Here is an 18,412-nt window from a genome sequence, read left to right as displayed (position 1 = left end):
GGGATTAGGAATGTCAACGTATGAATTTGGGAGGGATACAGACACTTAATCCGAAGTACTGTGAAACTCAAGATATCTAAAATTCACTTCATTGGGGTACCTGGGTAGCTCAGTAGGTTAAGTGTCTGAATCTTGATTGTAGCTCAAGTCATGATCTCAGAGTCATGAGATCTGAGCCCTGAGCTGAGCATGGAGCCTGCTTAAGATTCTCTCTCTGCCTCTCCCTGTGCTCCTGCCCTGCGCCACTCGCATGCTCGCTCTCTCTCCCAAAAGAAAAAAATAATAATAATAAAATTCATCTCATCATTTTTACCCCAGACCAAGCCTGCAACCTAATCACTTCCAAATTTCCATCCAAGGTGCCATCAGTGTCCTGCAGAATAACAGTGGCTTAACAGTCAGCTGTCCTTTTTCCGATACATGTCCATCGTAAAGTTCTGCCTTTCATGAATCTCTTCTGTCTTTACTTTCCTCGTACCCATTACCACCCTGGTTTAGGCCTTTCTGCCTTGGTCCTAGTAGGTCTAGGACTAGTGGGTCCCTATTGGATTCTCCATCCTTCCAGGTCCCCTTCGTAGAGTGCTGCTTGAAAACCTTCCCAGAATATTACTTTGCACTTATAAAGCTTTCTCTCAAGTTCAGAATGAGGTATAATGGTGAAAAACTTAACAAGAGCCCTTCACTGGCTTCTTAGTGCAGTGGCCAAACTCTTCCATTCACTGCCACACATTTCTCTAAAGTCTGTATAATGTCCCTCCACACTTTATCCATGCTGGATAAAGACACTTCGCGGTGTCTCTAGTCTGCCTCCATGAAGAAGCCCCTGCAAACCAGAGTACTCATTGTCCTCCTGATAGCTTAAATGCTTTCATGCATTCATTGATTCATTCATTTAGATACCACTTACCTGCCTAGAATATAGATCTGCACGCCTTTGTACTTAACTATTTTTTAAAAACCCAGCTTAGGACCAGCTTTCTCCAAAAGTCTTAAGACCACCTGGCCCTAAATTATCCCTTGGTTAATTGTCTACCTGTAAAGGTCTATAATGAGGGTGACTGGGTAATTTATCATCCAGACCAGGACATGTTAGTGGAAGGAGTATCATCATTAATAAAGCCACCACAACAGGAATGTACCAGAACTTCTCTGGAAAAACAAGGACACTGTCACCTAGCCTATAGCCCATGTGTCTTTACTACTTCCCATTTAGTCCTTGGCACTTACTACCTTGTATTGTTGTTCATGCTCTAATGTTGGTGTCCCGACTCCCCAAGAAGTCTGTCCTCAAAGCTCTTCCTTCATGCCTTATATACTTCCTCACATTCCCAGAACCTAACACTTTGCTGTCAATTTTAGTAGACACTAAATCCTGTTTAGTTGTAATGCTGGTAGAAATCATTAGCCATTTTTACCTTCTATTTAGGAGGTGGTTTTGCCAGAGATATAATTAAATTTTAATTTTTCTGTCTAATTTAGCTTATTGACATGTGCATGCAGAACTGTGGTCCAAGTTTCCAATCTCTGATTGTGAAGAAGGAATTCATTAAAGATAGTCTCGTTAAGCTGCTCAACCCCAGATACAACTTGCCATTAGACATTCAGAATAGAATCTTGAATTTCATTAAGGTAAGTCTATTGTATGCCTTATGGGTTGGTAAGATTAGAGCCTCTAAGATTAGAGCCCTAATTATGTACCTCCCAATCGGTTTGGTGATCCTCTACAAACCTAGGATCAAGCCAGGGGGCATTTTACTCCTTCATTTTCCGAGTCATGATAATTTCTTGGTATGGCATGGTGCCCTTTTTCTGAGGAATTTGTAGTTATCTCCCTACTTTCTCTCAGTTTTTATCTTGTTCATGTCAGGTAAGAGAGTATTGTGTACATTTATTTGACATACATGGAAACTGTATTCTAGAGTACACAATGGACTGCTTTTCAATTTATTTGGCAAAGGAACTACTGATGCTATTTTAGAATCTGTCTATTAATTCTGGATTCAGTACAGTGAAGAAAACAATAAGTACCTATTCCAGGCTTTCTTTAAAATTCTAAGGCATGGGAATTTGATGATTTAAAATATATTGTTTTTCTAGTCTCTGAAAATGTACATTTTTTTCCATGGCGTTCAAAACCAGCTTTCTCTTTCTGAGTAAGATACATAATTGTCAGTTTCTCATTTTCTGTCACCAGCTTAAAAATTCTGTTTTGATTTTGCTGCTATTTTAACTCTGGAACCATCTCTTGAATTCAGACTTGGTCGCAAGGTTTCCCAGGAGGTGTGGATGTCAGCGAAGTGAAAGAAGTGTACCTTGACCTCCTCAAGAAAGGTGTTCAGTTTCCTCCCTCAGAGGCAGAGGCTGAAACAGCGAGACAAGAGGTAGGACACCTTTCTTGGGCTCATACAGAATCAGTATATGCTGTGAGTCTTCTCTCTTTGAAAGGGACAATCCTACCTCCGTCCATTCTAGGCAAAAAGGTGAATTTATGAGAAGGCCATTGCAATCTCTTCTAAAATAACCAAGCCACAAGAAGGTTGGTGTTAGCTGGATCTCTGAAACAACAGAGAACCAACCACTCAAATGTCTTACGACTTGTCTCTCATTGCAGACCAGCTTTCTCCACATAGTAGATAACATAGGTCTTAAATTGTCATGTAAGAGCTTTAGCTTTTTCAGATTCCAAGCTCAAAAATCTTGGAAAAGGGACCAACCTAGGTTGGTTTCCTGTTTCTGAACAAATTAACTGAGGTCATATAAGAACATGGTGGCTCCAGGTGGAAATCATTTGTAAAGAGCCGAGGAGGGGGCAATTTTCAAAGGAAAGAACTCATGCTAGACAGGCAGGGATCTCTACCATGGGGAGTCATGTATTAAATAATAATTTTTGCAAATAAGGTTCTGAACTTGTAATACATTGAGTACTGATTGTCATTCATTAACTCTGTAATTTATTTCCATAATGTGAAAACAGTGATTCTTCCCTTGTGTAGATCAGTGAGTCCTGCCTTGATGGAAAAGCAGTTCAGGTGTGTACCAGAAGTCTGATCTTTGTGGAGGTCTTGTCCAGAAGGCTCACACTTCTACTTGTGCTGTCTGTTCCCTGGCCACTAGCCACCTGCCCCAATTTCATAACTTCCATGAGTCTGTTCACCATGCCCCTTTTAGTCTTTCTTTCAAGGCGAAATATAGTAGTGGTGTAGGACCTTGTTATGTGATTTGGGGTAATTGAACTCATTTTTACAAGACTTCAGGTGACTTCTGTGGATCTAATGTCAAAACCTTGGCCTGAGCCTTGGGCTTCAGGTTCTCTGCTCAATGTTGTCAATGAGCCATTGACTTTGAGAAGCACTCATTAGGGGAGAAGGAGGTGTCTTTCCAGTTGTGGCCTAAAAAGACTTGACATGAATTGACTTAGCATTTCTTTTTAAAAACCCAAAGAGAGGGCAGCAATAATCTCACATGGCAGTTTATTTATAGATCTTTGTTCCAAGCTAAGAGCACTTTATTAAATTATAAGTTAGTTACTAATTATAATAGCCACCTTTTATTGAACACTTACATATTATAGGCACATTAATAGCACTCTTCTCAAAAAATTCTGGGCAGTTTGCACACTTGACAATTTTGACTCTGGGCTGACACCCTCTACCCAAGACCTTGGGTTGAGAGAAGTGATTGAGCCATCTGAATGGAAAAACTGGGCTTGGGGTGGCTGTGTTCATTTCAGTAGTAATATTTCCATATTTCACATTGATAGGCCACTCAGATCTCCTCGAACCCATCAACGTCTATTCCTACGGCACCAGCTCTTTCTTCTGTAATTGTTCCCAAGAGCTCTACTCTCACCCTGGTCCCAGAACAGGTAACAATAGTGACAATTATATATATTGACGACCCTTTCTAACTTACCAGCACCCCATATACAGTTTATTTCTTCTTCTTTTTATTTATTTATTGATTTATTTGAGAGAGAGCACAAGTGAGTGTGCGTGCAGGGGGAAGGGCAGAGGAAGAGGGACAGGGAGAATCCCAAGCAGACTCCCATGCTGAGCGCAGAGCCCAATCTCACAACTCTGAGCTCAGTCTCACAACCCTGAGATCATGACCTGAGCCTAAACCAGGAGCTGGATGCTTAACCAGCTAGCCACCCAACTGCCCCTACAGTTTGTTTATTCTTCTTAACAACGTTAGGAGGTAGGGGCACATTATTACCTTCACTTTATAGAGGAGAAGATTGAAGCTTAGTATGACTTAATCATCGTTCAGTTCAAAGTCGAAGGAATCCTTTGGATTCTGTCTGATTCTAAAGCCCAAGCTCTTAGCCATTGTGCTTGGCTAGTGGCTTTGTCTTTGTGGAGGCTGGGCTGTGGAATGGATCTTGTGTCAACCAGCTGATTCCTGTTGCTGTCCATAGGACTGTATCTCATTTCAGGGAGCTCAGTAAGTGGTAGCCTTATTACTGGCATTAATTGGGCCAACTGACTTACATTTACTTTTTTTGTTTATAACTGTTTATCAGAGGTCCAGCTAATCAGTTATTACTGATGCTTATTTATGTTCTGCTCTGAAGGAACTGCCATTTAAGACTTTGTATTATTATTCATATTCTATAAAAATTCATGTGATTCCTCTTAGAATTTAATGCAAGAAGAAAAAAAGTGTTTTGATTTTTTTTTAATTTTTCCCCCTTTTCTAACACCATGGGAAGTAGAAAATGCTCATATTTTTTTTCCCCATGGGTTTTGCCATTGATATTGCCATTTTGTCCAGGTTCCTACTATAGTCACCTTTTCCCTTCTCTATATTGATTCTAATCTGACTTTTTTCCCCTTCGCTTTTAACTTTCTTAGCACATATTTCTAGCATGAATCTAGAAATTTGTTACGTAAGGTCTCAAATCCTTTTAGAAGGTAACAAATTGTATGTTTATTAAACAATTAGATACTTACATAAATTTGAAATATTAAATTCGTAAAAGCCTTCTCTCTACTAGAAAATATCTCCTTGGTAGCAGAAAACAAGGTAACCATTCTTCATGTCACACTTGTGATTGTGTTGCTCCCCACAGATTGGAAAGTTGCACAGTGAATTGGATATGGTGAAAATGAATGTGAGAGTGATGTCCGCTATATTGATGGAGAATGTTCCTGGGTCTGAAAACCGTGAAGACATAGAGCTTCTACAGGTGTAGTATGATTTCAAGAACAGTCACACAGTCTTTTTAGGTGTCTTCTATCTCAAGGCTCTAAGAATAACTTTAATATTGTCTAATTAATCTTCGGTGATTTCTAAACTTAACAAGGAGATGTGAGGAGGTCTTCATCACAAACGTAATTGTTACTTAGGCATGGTTCTTAATCTCACAATAAATGATTTAACAGTGTTAAGTCATTTATATTCTTGGTCATGTAGAATCTCTGTTAGTCGCTGTTTTAAATATGTACAAGTTGTCTTTATATCCATCCACTCAACAAACATAATGAGTAACAACAATGGTGCTAGGATATAGAAGTAAGGAGGCTATTCTAGTCCCCAAGGAACTTATGTCTAGTGAGCAAGATTGTTTTGTCAACAACCAGTTTAAATTAAGTATTGTAGATGCTGAAATAGAAATTTGTTTATCATGCATCGGAATCAGGGGGTGGGGGTACAAAGAGAATGCTGAAGGATTTTGGAGAGGATTAGATGAAGACAGTACTCACGCTGTGGAAGAAGACATGAACAGTGCATTTGTACCTGTATGTGCATGTGAGGAAAACCACTGGTAGTTCATTATTGCTGAAACCATGGCCCTCCTAGACGTTTCCCTGTGTCTGTATATCCCTCTAATAATTCTAATTCCCAATTTAAAATTTTTTTCTTTCTTTTTTCTTTTTTCTTTTTTTTTTTTAAAGATTTTATTTATTTATTTGTCAGAGAGAGAGAGGGAGAGCGAGCGAGCACAGGCAGACAGAATGGCAGGCAGAGGCAGAGGGAGAAGCAGGCTCCCTGACGAGCAAGGAGCCCGATGTGGGACTCTATCCCAGGATGCTGGGATCATGACCTGAGCCGAAGGCAGCTGCTTAACCAACTGAGCCACCCAGGCGTCCCTCTTTCTTTTTTCTTAAAGATTTTTTATTTATTTATTTGACAGAGAGAGAGAGAGACAGTGAGAGAGGGAACACAAGCAGGAGGAGTGGGAGAGGGAGAAGCAGGCCTCCCGCAGAGCAGGGAGCTGGATCCCAGGACTCTGGGATTATGACCTGAGCTGAAGGCAGATGTTTAGCAACTGAGCCACCCAGGCACCCCCCACCTCCAATTTTAAATTTCAGCACACACTTTAACACATTAACTTAGAGGGGGGAAAATCAGTTTCTAAGTCTTTTTCTCCAGACCAAGTTACAGAATTTTATCTTATTTTTACATTTCTCTGACTCCCCACTCCCCACTGCTCATGCTGCTGTTACCGTTCCTTTAACTCCTAAGACTATTAACAGGTAACATTGTTCTTGATCATTGCTTACTTGAGAAGTAAATGGTAAAAATTTCCTCTTTCAACATTACTACTTGAATATTCCTGCTATGTCATTGAATCACTACCAATGGTAAACTTTGAGCATTTGCATGTCCAAAAGTGTCTTTTTGCTGCCATATCTAGTGCTAATAAGTTTGGCTAGACACAAAATTCTCAGGACAAAATTCTTCAGTCCTTCCAAATACTGCTCCACTGTTCTCTTACACCCAATGGTGCTGATGGGAAGTATGAGTTATTCTGATTCTATAAAAAGTATTTTATAAAAAGTTTTTTTTTTCTTGTTGCCTTTATGAGTTCTGTTTACCTTAATATTTCTGAAATTTCACTATACGTCTAGGGATATCTGTTTATGTATGTGCCTGTGTGTGTTCCCTTTATTTATCCTGCTTAGAACATGGGTAAGTGTTCTAAAAATTCTAAAAATAGGCCTTTTTACCCTATTCCTATCTGGGTATTTTTATTCTGGGAAATTCTCAGCTTTCCAAGTATTTCTTTTCTACCATGTGGTCTCTTCATATGCAACTTTTCTTAGATGACAAAGCTTCCAGTTGTATTTTTCTTCTCTCTCAACTTTTTTTAATACTTCTTCTCTTCATTATTTTGTGTTGTAGTCCTAGGCAATTTTCTCCATTTCCTGCATTTCTCTGAAATTTTCACATCAGTTTGTCTCTTCAGCCCTTCCAATGAACATTTTATTTCAAAAACTATGTTTTCTCAGGGCACTGGAGTAGATCAGTCAGGTAAGCATCCAACTCTTGATTTTGGCTCAGGTCATGATCTTGAGGTCGTGAGATCCAGTCCTGCATGGGGCTTCTCGCTCTGAGGGAAGTCTGCTTGAGATTCTCTCCCTCTGCCCCTCCTCCCCCTCTTTTTCTCTCTCTTTCAAATAAGTAACACTTTTAAAACATTGTTTTCTTAAAGTTTGGATTTTTGTAACTTTTTTTCATGGATATGCTCTCTCCTTCTGTCTTTCTAAGGATAGTAATTACTTTTAAGTTGCTTTTTCCATTTGCTGTATGGATTCTCACTCCTTGATTGCAAATTCTTCATCACTTCTTTCAGTTGTTCCTCAGGTATGTGCTGGATTGCTGATAGTGAGCTCATTTTTGGGTGCAATTCCCTGGCATCAGCCTGCATTCTGTGTGACACAGCTCACCTGTGCCCGTGGGGAGGACACTCGCAACGGCCTGTGCTTGGTACCATTTTCAGAGTGTGCGGGATTGGCAGGGGATCATGCTGGATGGGATATGTTGGTAGCTGGTCTTCTGAGTTATATACTTCCTATCTTTCATTCATGCTACCAGTGACTGGAAGTAATACCCCATGTCTCTGCCCCAAGCATGACTCCCACCTGGCAAGAGATACTCCTGTCTCAGCTCTCTGGTCTCAGATGGGGAGAGAGGCATGGGCCTGCTTGTCCTGCCTGGTTGTTTCATAGCCGTCCCTCAGCTGTCTCTTAGCTGCCCCTTGTGCCATTTTGTTCTAGCCTCTGTAGTCTCTGGGCATGGTGCATCCATCCTTCATTTTCCTTCGATTTCTGCCACAGTACTCCTTGTGGGCAGTCTTTGATGTCATGGGTTGTGCTTTCCCCTCATCCAGGAGTTAGCAAACTGTGGTCGGTGGGCCACATGCAGGCCTTGGTCTGTTTTTATGCCACCTATGAACTCAGAAGGTTTTTAAATTTTTAAAATGTTGTTAAAAAAAGAGAAAAGTTCAGGGGTGTCTGGGTGGCTCAGTCGGCTAAGGGTTTGCCTTTGTGTCAGGTCATGATCTCAGTGTCCTGGGATTGAGCCCCTCATTGGGCTCCCTACTCAACAGGGAGCCTGCTTCTCCCTCTGTCCCTCGTCCCCCCGGCCCCTGCTGCCACTTGTGCTTTGTTTGTCTCTCTCTCTCTCTCTGTTTCCCTTGCAAATAAATAAAATCTTTTTTAAAAAATTCATTTTGGGAGCCTGGGTGGCTCAGTCGGTTAAATGACTGTCTTCAGCTCGGGTCATGATCCTGGGCGGATTGAGTCTCCCATTGGGGTCCCTGCAAGTGCTTTTTTTTTTTTTTTTTTTTGAAGATTTTATTCATTTGGGGCGCCTGGGTGGCTCAATGTGTTAAGCCTCTGCCTTCGGCTCAGGTCATTATCTCAGGGTCCTGGGATCAAGCCCCGCATCAGACTCTCTGCTCCGCAGGGAGCCTGCTTCTCTGTCTCTCTCTGCCTACTTGTGATCTCTCTCTCTCTCTCTCTGTCAAATAAATAAATAAAATCTTTAAAAAAAATAAAAATAAATTAATTAAATCTTTAAAAATTTTTTAAAAGTTCGTGTCTTAAGCTATATCTGTGCAGGCCCACTTCCAGAGATTACTAGGGAGTCAGATAAACTTCTTAAGGATCCTGCACCACCCCCACCCACTATTAATGAATTTGAGTTTGTGGTACCTCTCAGATACCCAGAGATAAGAAGAGGATTTAAAACCACAGCTTGAGAACATAAACCCCCAAGTAAGGAGTGGTCAGATCTGGTCTGTACAGGGAATTGAGGACTTTCTACTCACTACAATGGCAGAAGGGAACCCTAAAGGGATAGAAGCTGAAGGACACTATAACTCAATAAGAGGGCGCCTGGGTGGCTAAGTTGGTTGAGCGACTGCCTTCGGCTCAGGTCATGATCCCGGTCTTCCAGGATCTCGTCCCGCATCGGGCTCCTAGCTCCTTGGGGAGTCTGCTTCTCCCTCTCACCTTCTCCTCTCTCATGCTCTCTCTCACTCATTCTCTCTCAAATAAATAAATAAAATCTTTAAAAAAATTTTTTTTTAAATATAAAAAAAGTAACTTGATAAGATTTTTAAAAGATTCATGTGGTGATGTTGAGATAAGTTCTAAAGAAGTAATACAAAATTCTAGGAAACAGTTGAAGACATCATTTACCACTTATCTTATATTACATTCTGTGTGTGGGAAATGACCTCTGTGGTCAAATAAGTTTGCAAAACTACCTATTATATTTCTCCTCTTGGAGGTTCATAAAGCTTCTTAGTATAGTAAAGGTCCCTCAGAGTCTTTTTTACAAATGTATTTGACCAGAGACTCTACATTGCTGAGCATGTTGGCGTCCTACAGAACATCAACATAATATGCCTTGAGAATCAAATCAATATTTTAGATCAGAGGCTGTAAGTATATTATTTTTAGAATATTTTACAAAGGAACCTCACATCATTTTACTAAGGAATCTTGGGGTTCTTGGCTTTGGACAGATCATTTATTATCTTTGGCCTTTGTTTCTACATGTATAAAATAAAGAGCTAAGAGGATACTTAACAAAGGTAGTATTAATATATCCGATTAGGAGACGAAAAGGAAAATTAATCATTAAATACAGTTCCTATGTATTAATCCTTTTTTAAAAAAATCCTCCACTGAAAGTTTTACAGATAATAAATTTTTTTAAAAGGTTTTTATTTTTATTTATTTTTTTAAAGATTTTATTTATTTATTTGATAGAGATCACAAGTAGGCAGAGCAGCAGGCAGAGAGAGAGGGAGAAACAGACTCCCTGCTGAGCAGAAAGCCCGATGCGGGGCTCCATCCCAGGACCCTGAGATCATGAGCTGAGCCGAAGGCAGAGGCTTTAACCCACTGAGCCACCCAGGCGCCCCTGCTTTGTTTTTGTTTTTAAGATTTTTTATTTATTTGACAGATGGAGATCACAAGTAGGCAGAGAGGCAGACAGAGAGAGGGGGAGAAGCAGACTCCTGCTGAGCAGAGAGCCCAATGCGGGGCTCGATCCCAGGACCCTGGGATTGTGACCTGAGCCGAAGGCAGAGGCTTTAACCCACCAAGCCACCCAGGCGCCCCTATGGATAATAAATTTTGTGACTCCTGATGTGTAATAAGCATGTTAACTAAAATTTAAAAATTAAACACCAAAGTAAGACCATGGGATGAATAGTATTTTTCAGAAAAGGCCACAGCAATATTTTCAGTCTACATGGGCTTTCCAGAGCTTCTAAAGTGACATGATTTGTGACTTTTCTCCTCTCTTTATCCATCTGTGGCAAACAGTCCATCATTAAAAATGTACGTTGAAACATCCCCTTTAAATATGTGAATCCAGCTTTATACTGTGTGCCATCCTGGAGAACACAGAAATGGTTTTTGTGCCAGAGTCTTTGGGTACAGATGTTTGATTGCATTTTGCAAGGATGATGCTAATACGCTGTTTGGATGCCAGCACTTAGGGCTGTGTGTTGCCTTGAATAATAAGGAGACTTGGGGTGTAAATCAACATTAGAATACCACTCATGGGCCATTGAAGTGAATGGGTTCTGGCACCTGACCAGCTTGTTGTATGGAGCCTACTGAATGTGTAACTTTATTTTTCTTTTTATGTTTCTCATTAGTAACACAAAGAGATCTCATGAGGAGTGCTCTTCTTACATTTTTTTTAAAAAGATTTTATTTATTTATTTGACAGACAGAGATCACAAGTAAGCAGAGAGACAGGCAGAGAGAGAGGGGGAAGCAGGCTCCCCGCCGAGCAGAGAGCCCGATGTGGGGCTCGATCCCAGGACCCTGGGTTCATGACCTGAGCCAAAGGCAGAGGCTTTAACCCGCTGAGCCACCCAGGCGCTCCCTCTTCTTACATTCTTTTGACAAGAATTGAAATTTTTTTCTTGGACACTCAATTAGTTCGTAAAAGAAAACTATTTCTCTTCTCACGACACTTCTTGACACCAAGTGTGAGAGGTTTTTTTTCCCCCCTCACATTAGACAGTTCTGACATTAACTACCCAGAGTTAGCACAGACCCCACTGGTGAAGGGCTCAGTCCTGGGACACCATCCCCACTTCAGATGCCTGTTGCAAAAATCTGAGGATCCCATACTTCTGACCAGTAAGCGGTAAACGGGGGGTTCCCAGAACCCCCTCCTTTGGTTGGACTGTTTGCTAGAATGCCTCACAGAACTCAGGGAAACATTTATATTTGCTGGTGTTATGAAGGGTACAGATGAATAGTCAGGGACAAGGTCCAGAAGGCTTCCAAGTGCTGCAGGAGCTTTTGTACCCAGGGAGTTGGGATGTAGATGTGTTCACCTATCTGGAAACCTGCTAAACTTCTTGTTTCAGGGTTTTGCGAAGGCTTTATCACATAGACGTGTTGACCATTACCTCTAATCTTCAGCCCCTCTCCCCACGCAGAAGATGGAGGCTGGGGGTGAAGTTCTAAGCTTCTGATTGTGGCTTCGTCTCTCTGGTGACCAGCCCCCTTCCAGGAGCCCACCAAGGGTTGCTTCATTAGAACTTAAGATGTTCCCATCACACAGGGAAGTCCCAGGGATTTAGGAGCTCTGTGTCAGGAACCAGGGTCAGAAACCAATATGTATATTTCTTATATTACATATAGGTTAGCTATGTGGGTGTCCCAGCTGTGTATGGGCATGTTTGATCCATCATCCTATCTTGATAGCCTCCAGCCTCTCAGAGTTACTGTATCTTGACAGATGGGTGCTTTTCAAGCCTTGAACCTTTGTTGCCTCTCCTTCAGCCTTTGAGGGTTTCTCACTTTTTTCTTGAATGCTTAGGCATGTATATTAAAATAGCATTATATTGTACCCAGCATATTTTTTTTTTTTTTTTTTAGGTATTTTGTTATCAGGAAGGTTTTCAGGCTCCTGAGGAGAATACTGTACTGGAAACCAAAAACTATGCAGCTCACTTTTTCTAAAACTTTAAATAAAATTCACACAATAAAGAATTAACTAGGGCACCTGGGTGACTCAGTCAATTAAGCATCTGCTTTCAGCTCAGGTCATGATCTGGGAGTCTTGGGATCCAGCTTCATTGGGCTTCCTGCTCAGCGGGGAACCTACTTCTCCCTCTCCCTCTGCCTATACACCTGCTTGTGCGTACACATGTGCATGCGCTCTCTCTCTCGCTCACGAATCTTTTTGAAGAAATAAAAAGAATTAACCATTTTAAAGTATATGCTGTAGTGGCATCTAGTACGTGCGCAATGGAGCCAGAACTTTTGGAACTAGTTCCAAAAAGCAAACTCCATACCCATTGAGCAGTCTCTCCCCCTTCCTGTCTTTGCCGAGTTCTACCTACCTGCTTACTGTTTCTGTGAATTTACCTATCCTGGATATTTTATGTAAGTGTAACCATTGACTGCATGGCTGTCGTGTTTGGTTTCTTTCACTTCTGCATCACTAAACTTGTTTTCAAGGTTCACTCATGTAGCACCTGTCAGAGTTGCATTCCTTTAGTGGATAATATTCCATTGTGTGGATATGCTGCCTCTTATTTATGCATTTATTACTTGATGGACATTTGGGCTGCATTCACCTTTTGGCAATGAATGCTACTATGAACATCCATCCACCAGTTTTTTTTTTTTTTTGTATTCCTGTGTTCATTTCTTTTGAGTGTGTATACCTAGGGGTAGCATTGCTGGGTTGTATGGTAATTATGACTCTGGGTTTAACTTTTTAAGGAAGTATCAAACTGCTTCCCACGGTGGCTGCACCATTTTACACTCCCACCAACAATGTACAAGAGTTCCAGTTTCTCTGCTTCCTTGCCAACACTTGTTTTTCTCTGGGTTGGTTGGTTGGTTGGTTTGTTTTTTTAAATAGCTGTCTAACAGGTGCGAAGCGGTATCTTACTATGATTCTGATTTGCATTTCCTAATGACTGATGACAGCAAGCATCACTATATGGTTTTTTAAAAGGTAGAATACCTCCTGTCATCCTTGCTTGGAATCATCCAGTGGCTTCCTATCACACTTGGAATAAAACCCCTGACTCCTTATCCTGGCCACAAAGCCCTCCCTGAGCAGCTCCTGCTACCTCTCTTTCTACAGCCCACACAGCCCTTCTCTTTGGTCCATTACACTGGCCACTCCTGTTCTGTGGACACACTATTTGTTCTTACTGGGGAGGATTTCGTGCTCGACCGTCATGCTCCCCCTCTCTCCTAAAGGCCAGCTTTTTCTCGTGACTCTGAGCTGAGTAGGTCACCTCCTCTGAGAAGTCTGTCCTGAGTCCCCAGGCATTGGACTCCTGATTTGTCTCCTGCCCCATCACCATTTCATCCTCCCCCTAACTCTCGGATGCTTTTCTTGAATATTTATTCAGCTGCCTCTGCCTTCCAGAATGGAAGCTCCACAAAAGTCATCAGACCTAGAGCTCAGCTTCTGGCTCCCAGAGTAGTGCCTGGATATGATATAGTCACTCAATAAAAATAGCTTTGATAAATTAATGTTTTCTTTCCCCAGATTTTATGTAATTTAAAATAAAAATCTTGGGCTCTTGGGTGGCTCCATCGGTTAAGCTAACTGTCTTCCTTCAGCTCAGCTCATGATCTCAGGGTCCTGGGGTGGAGCCCTGCATTTGTCTCCTTGCTCAGTGGGGAGCCTGTTTCTCCCTCTGCCCCACCCCCCCACTTTGCACTTGCTCGCTGCCTCTGTCAAAAATAAATAAAAGATAAATAATCTTTGGGGCACATGGGTGGCTCAGTTGGTTAAGAGTCAGACTCTTGATTTCAGCTCAGGTCACGATCTCAGAGCTGTGGGATTGATCCCCACATCGGGCTCTGTGCTCAGTGCTGAGACTGCTTCACATTCTCTTTCCCTCTCCCACTTGTTCATTCTCTCTCTCCCTCAAAATAAATAAAATCTTTAAAAAAAAAATCTTTATCCTTGCTATGAGAGACTGAATCCTTTTTTTTTTTTTTCATTTCAATGGCTGGTTGTCCAAATAACGTTTACTAATTCATACCATCTCCATTAATTTCGAACACTCCTTCATCATATTCTGCATTCTAATACAGGGACATCCTTCTGGAGGCTGTTTTGTTTTGTTTGATCTGTTTGTTCAGCTCTGTGCTGGCATCCTACTATTTTAATGATTCTCAGTATGTATTTTCATGCCTTCGTAGGGTTCGTCAGTGAAACAGATGGCATGCTCAATTTAGATAATTTGAGGAGAGTTTAATCAAGGTACTGTTTATTCAGCAAGATATTGCAGGGTTTAGGGAAACCACAGGAGCTAGTTCACTATCCTCTGCTATTAACTAATATCCCAAGGCCTAAATAGGCAAGAGGGAAGTTTTGCCAGAACCCAAAGGAAAGAATAATGGAGGTGCTTTTGGTGGAAGGAGTAGAGGGAAATATATCCAGATGTCACTCTCCTTCCTCCCTTCCACTTCCTGCCAGTGGTACTGCTTGCTAGGCAGGGGACTTGGTGAGGTGTTCCCTATCAGCCAGGCCCCAGGGCATAGAACAAGCCAGACTGTGTGGTTGGTGCATCTGGAGCACAAGAAGCATTCAATGCGTAGGAAAACTCTGAATTTCATTGGCTTTTCTTGTATATACACGTTAGCAGTGGTCACAGTCTTATTATGCAATTTATTAATGTTAAAACCAGCCTCTGTACTTGGAATCTCTCCTGTTTTTGTCTGTGGGTGCTTACCTGCTACTAGCTCTTCTGTTTGTTGGAGCCGGTTCTCTGTCTGTGTCCCTCCATCTGAGATCTGGTATGTCTGAACTCCCTTCTCAGTTCTTTCAGGCCAAACAATTAGATCCTGAAGCCCTACTACCTAGCCGGGTTCCTGCTCTTTTTGAAACTCGTAGGTGGGAAAACTATTTTGTGTAGTACACACCTTTCCCTGCAGCCATATTGCTCGTGGGCTTTGACCTTTATTGGGGGTGGCCCCAGAATGGGGTACAAAGATTCTGAGCGGTGTCCAGTCTGAGTGTTGTGATGAATGAAGAGTGTCAGCTCTGGTCACAGGGGTGAAACATCGTGGAGCGAGTCTTCTTTGCCTTCTTGGCGTTTTACACTTGGCTTTGGGCTACTTTACTCTTACCTTGAAAAGCCTGACTTCCCTGTACCTTTCGTTTCAGTCTTCTGTTTTTGCCTAGCCCTAGTAGGGCAATGAAAGAATGCTTTAGTCTTCTGTAGGAGAAAGCAAGCTCTGATTTTTCGGGGTATTACAGGAGATGGGGCACCTGGGTGGCTCAGTTGGTTAAGCGTCTGCCTTCAGCTCAGGTCATGATCCCAGGGTCATGGGATCGAGCCCCACTTCTCATCAGGCTCCTTGCTCAGCAGGGAGCCTGCTTCTCCCTCTCCCTCTGCCTGCAGCTCCCCCTGCTTGTGCTCTCTTTTGACATCTTTCTCTCTCTCTCTGTCAAGCAAAGAAATAAAATATTTAAAAAAAAAAAGTACAACTGGAGAAAGACTTAGTCTAACTTAGTAGAGAAATTTAAAATCAAGTCAGTCTAAAATTTCATCCTATAAGGATAATTTGTTACCAGTTTCGGGGGTGGGGGGCCGGTAAAACAGTAAAATAAAAAGCCCTCCACTGGACACTTACTGTCTTTACCATTCAGAAACTTGGGGAAGGGACTTGCAGTGTCTCTGAGACTATCTTCCTTTACAGTGGCAAGTCATGGAACTGGAGAGAGAACCTTGTTCACCTGAACCAGTGTTCTATCCATTACACCAACTTGCTTCTCATTTTGAGTCGAGAATTAACTTTCTAGTATAGGTGGCTCACCTGTTTTTTCCTAGCTCTCTAGCTAGGTTGGAAGCAACTTAAAGGCAGTAACCAAGTTGTATGCTTTTAAATCCGTACAACTATGCATGTTTATTTATAGCACATACTTTGCACACTGAATGAGTTCATTAAATTCCTTTTTTTAAAGATTTTATTTATCCATTTGAGAGCGGGATAGAGCACAAGCAGTGGCAGAGGCAGAGAGGGAGGGAGAAGCAGACTTCCTGCTGAGCTGGGAGCCCAACCGTGGGGTTCCATCCCAGGATATAATGACCTGAGCCGAAGGCAGACTTAATTACCTGAGCCACCCAGGTGTCCCGAGTTCATTACATTTCTGTTGAATTGAATGGATTGATGCTCTTTGTTGAAGAATTAATGATTTTAGGACAAAGGAGCTAAGGAGTTACTGAAGACAAAGGCTTTGGGGGAAACAAAGTTTTGATAATATTTGATTAGGAAAAAGGATCAGGATTCTACTGAGTTAATGATCTTTTTGAGTATAATTTTTTTTTAAAGACTTTATTTACTTATTTGACAGAGAGAGAGGGATTGCAAGTAGGCAGAGGCAGGCAGAGAGAGAGGGGAAGCAGGCTCCCCGCTGAGCAGAGAGCCCAATGCGGGGCTCGATCCCAGGACCCTGAGATCAGAACCGAGCCGAAGGCAGAGGCTTACCCCACTGAGCCACCCAGGCGCCCCTTGAATATAACCTTGACCATTAATTTATTCAGCTGATATTTGTATAAGGGAAAGGACTATAAGCAAGTGTCGTTGAGAACTGCTTAGTTTTAGGTTGGGAGGGGTAGTTTTTAATTTTTTTTCAGATAAAGATGTTCTCTGGAGCTCCTGCAGTCTGGATAGGGAGGACAGAGAGGGAGGAAATATGTTACGGGCTGATAATAAGAATATCGCCATGCAGATATTATTTCCAGAGAAGGCTTGCAAGAAACACATTTCTTCCCGTTTTCTTTTTCAGGGAAGATGTTCAGGCACTTCTATTTTTCTTTTTATCGAGTTGCACTGTGTTGCTGGAAGTGGGCTGCTTACAGTTGGAGTTGAAAGTGCAAAAGGACCTCCTTCCTTAATTCCTGAGTCCTCCGTGGAAGACTAAGAGCCATCTGGATGTCAGGAGGAGAAGCCCTTAATGAGCTCTTTTGTTTTGCTCCAAAGACTTTTGAATTGATTGTTAAATTCCCTTGAACTGAGAAGCCTACCTTTGCTTTGATATGGTATTTAAGGGGGGCAATTCCAGGGGCTCTGTGAAGGACATATGCACCAGCAGCTGTTACTCTGTTTTGACTCTCTCCCCCTCTGGTTCCCCACATCCACAGCCCTGCAGGTGCCTGCCGTGGGGGATCTTCTGACCCATCCTCTTGGTTCGTGGTGCTTGATCTAGGCTCTTTCCAGGTGACGTGGCCCTCCTCTGAGACAGACCTCAATTGCAGAGATCAGAGTGGGCTGGCTTTTGAAGAGGTGTTTCAAATTCTGCTCTGCAAACCTGCTGAGAAATGTGGTGTTCCTTTCATGTTTCCATTCCATCTGTCTTTTGAGAGGGCAAAGAGAGGGTCTTCTTGTGACCGGGGGCTATTGATGTTGGCTGCAAATTCATTTCAAATTAATTTCTACATTTTTGTCACGGGCATCTAACAGCCCTTGTATTTCCTTGATCTTGACATTGCTCTAGCAAGGCTGCCAATGAGCAAGAACAATTTCATTATACTCGGTAATGGGAAAGTTCCCCTTCATCATGGGGGTTTTGTTAAATGCTGTTCTTTTTTCTCTCCTTGGAATAATACTGGGTCCTGAGTAAAGGTGTATTACAGGGTTGTATTAACTATCTAGTTAACTTTCCAGTGATACTTCCTTATGCAATCATTAATACATTTACTGACTACCTACTATATGCCAGACACCCTGGGGTTTCAACTTTACCGTTTCCTATTTTTTTTTTAAAGATTCTTTTTTTTATTTATTTGACAGACAGAGATCACAAGTAGGCAGAGAGGCAGACAGAGAGTGAGAGGGGTAAGCAGGCTCCCCGTGAGCAGAGAGCCCAACGTGGGGCTCCATCTCAGGACCCTGGGATCATGACACGAGCTGAAGGGAGAGGCTTTAACCCACTGAGCCACCCAGGCGCCCCTACCGTTTCCTATTTTTTATTTATTTATTTTTAGATTTTATTTATTTATTTGACAGAGATCACAAGTAGGCAGAGAGGCAGGCAGAGAAAGAGAGGGGTAAGCAGGCTCCCCGCTAAGCAGAGAGCCCGATGTGGGGCTCAATCCCAAGACCCTGGGATCATGACCTGAGCTGAAGGCAGAGGCTTTAACCCACTGAGCCACGCAGGTGCC

The 18,412-nt window shown here is 42.1% G+C and overlaps 1 protein-coding gene across 3 annotated transcripts in view; it reads left to right on the top strand.

Annotated features, from left to right (window-relative positions):
- LOC111151296 (target of myb1 like 1 membrane trafficking protein) overlaps positions 1 to 18,412 on the top strand; it is a 60,055-nt gene that overhangs the window by 10,402 nt on the left and 31,241 nt on the right. For all 3 annotated transcript variants that reach the window (XM_022509185.1, XM_022509187.1, XM_022509186.1), the window contains 4 exons: positions 1,480 to 1,629; positions 2,256 to 2,381; positions 3,761 to 3,865; positions 5,072 to 5,188. In XM_022509185.1, coding sequence (XP_022364893.1) covers positions 1,480 to 1,629; positions 2,256 to 2,381; positions 3,761 to 3,865; positions 5,072 to 5,188 — 498 coding nt within the window. The remainder of the gene's footprint in view (positions 1 to 1,479; positions 1,630 to 2,255; positions 2,382 to 3,760; positions 3,866 to 5,071; positions 5,189 to 18,412) is intronic.

The sequence above is a fragment of the Enhydra lutris genome, unplaced genomic scaffold (assembly GCF_002288905.1).
Source record: "Enhydra lutris kenyoni isolate GAN:26980312 unplaced genomic scaffold, ASM228890v2 scaffoldscaffold26, whole genome shotgun sequence".
Taxonomy (NCBI): Eukaryota; Metazoa; Chordata; class Mammalia; order Carnivora; family Mustelidae; genus Enhydra; species Enhydra lutris.
The sequence above is the reverse complement of the archived record's forward strand: the minus strand, read 5'-3'. Positions and strand labels throughout refer to the sequence as shown.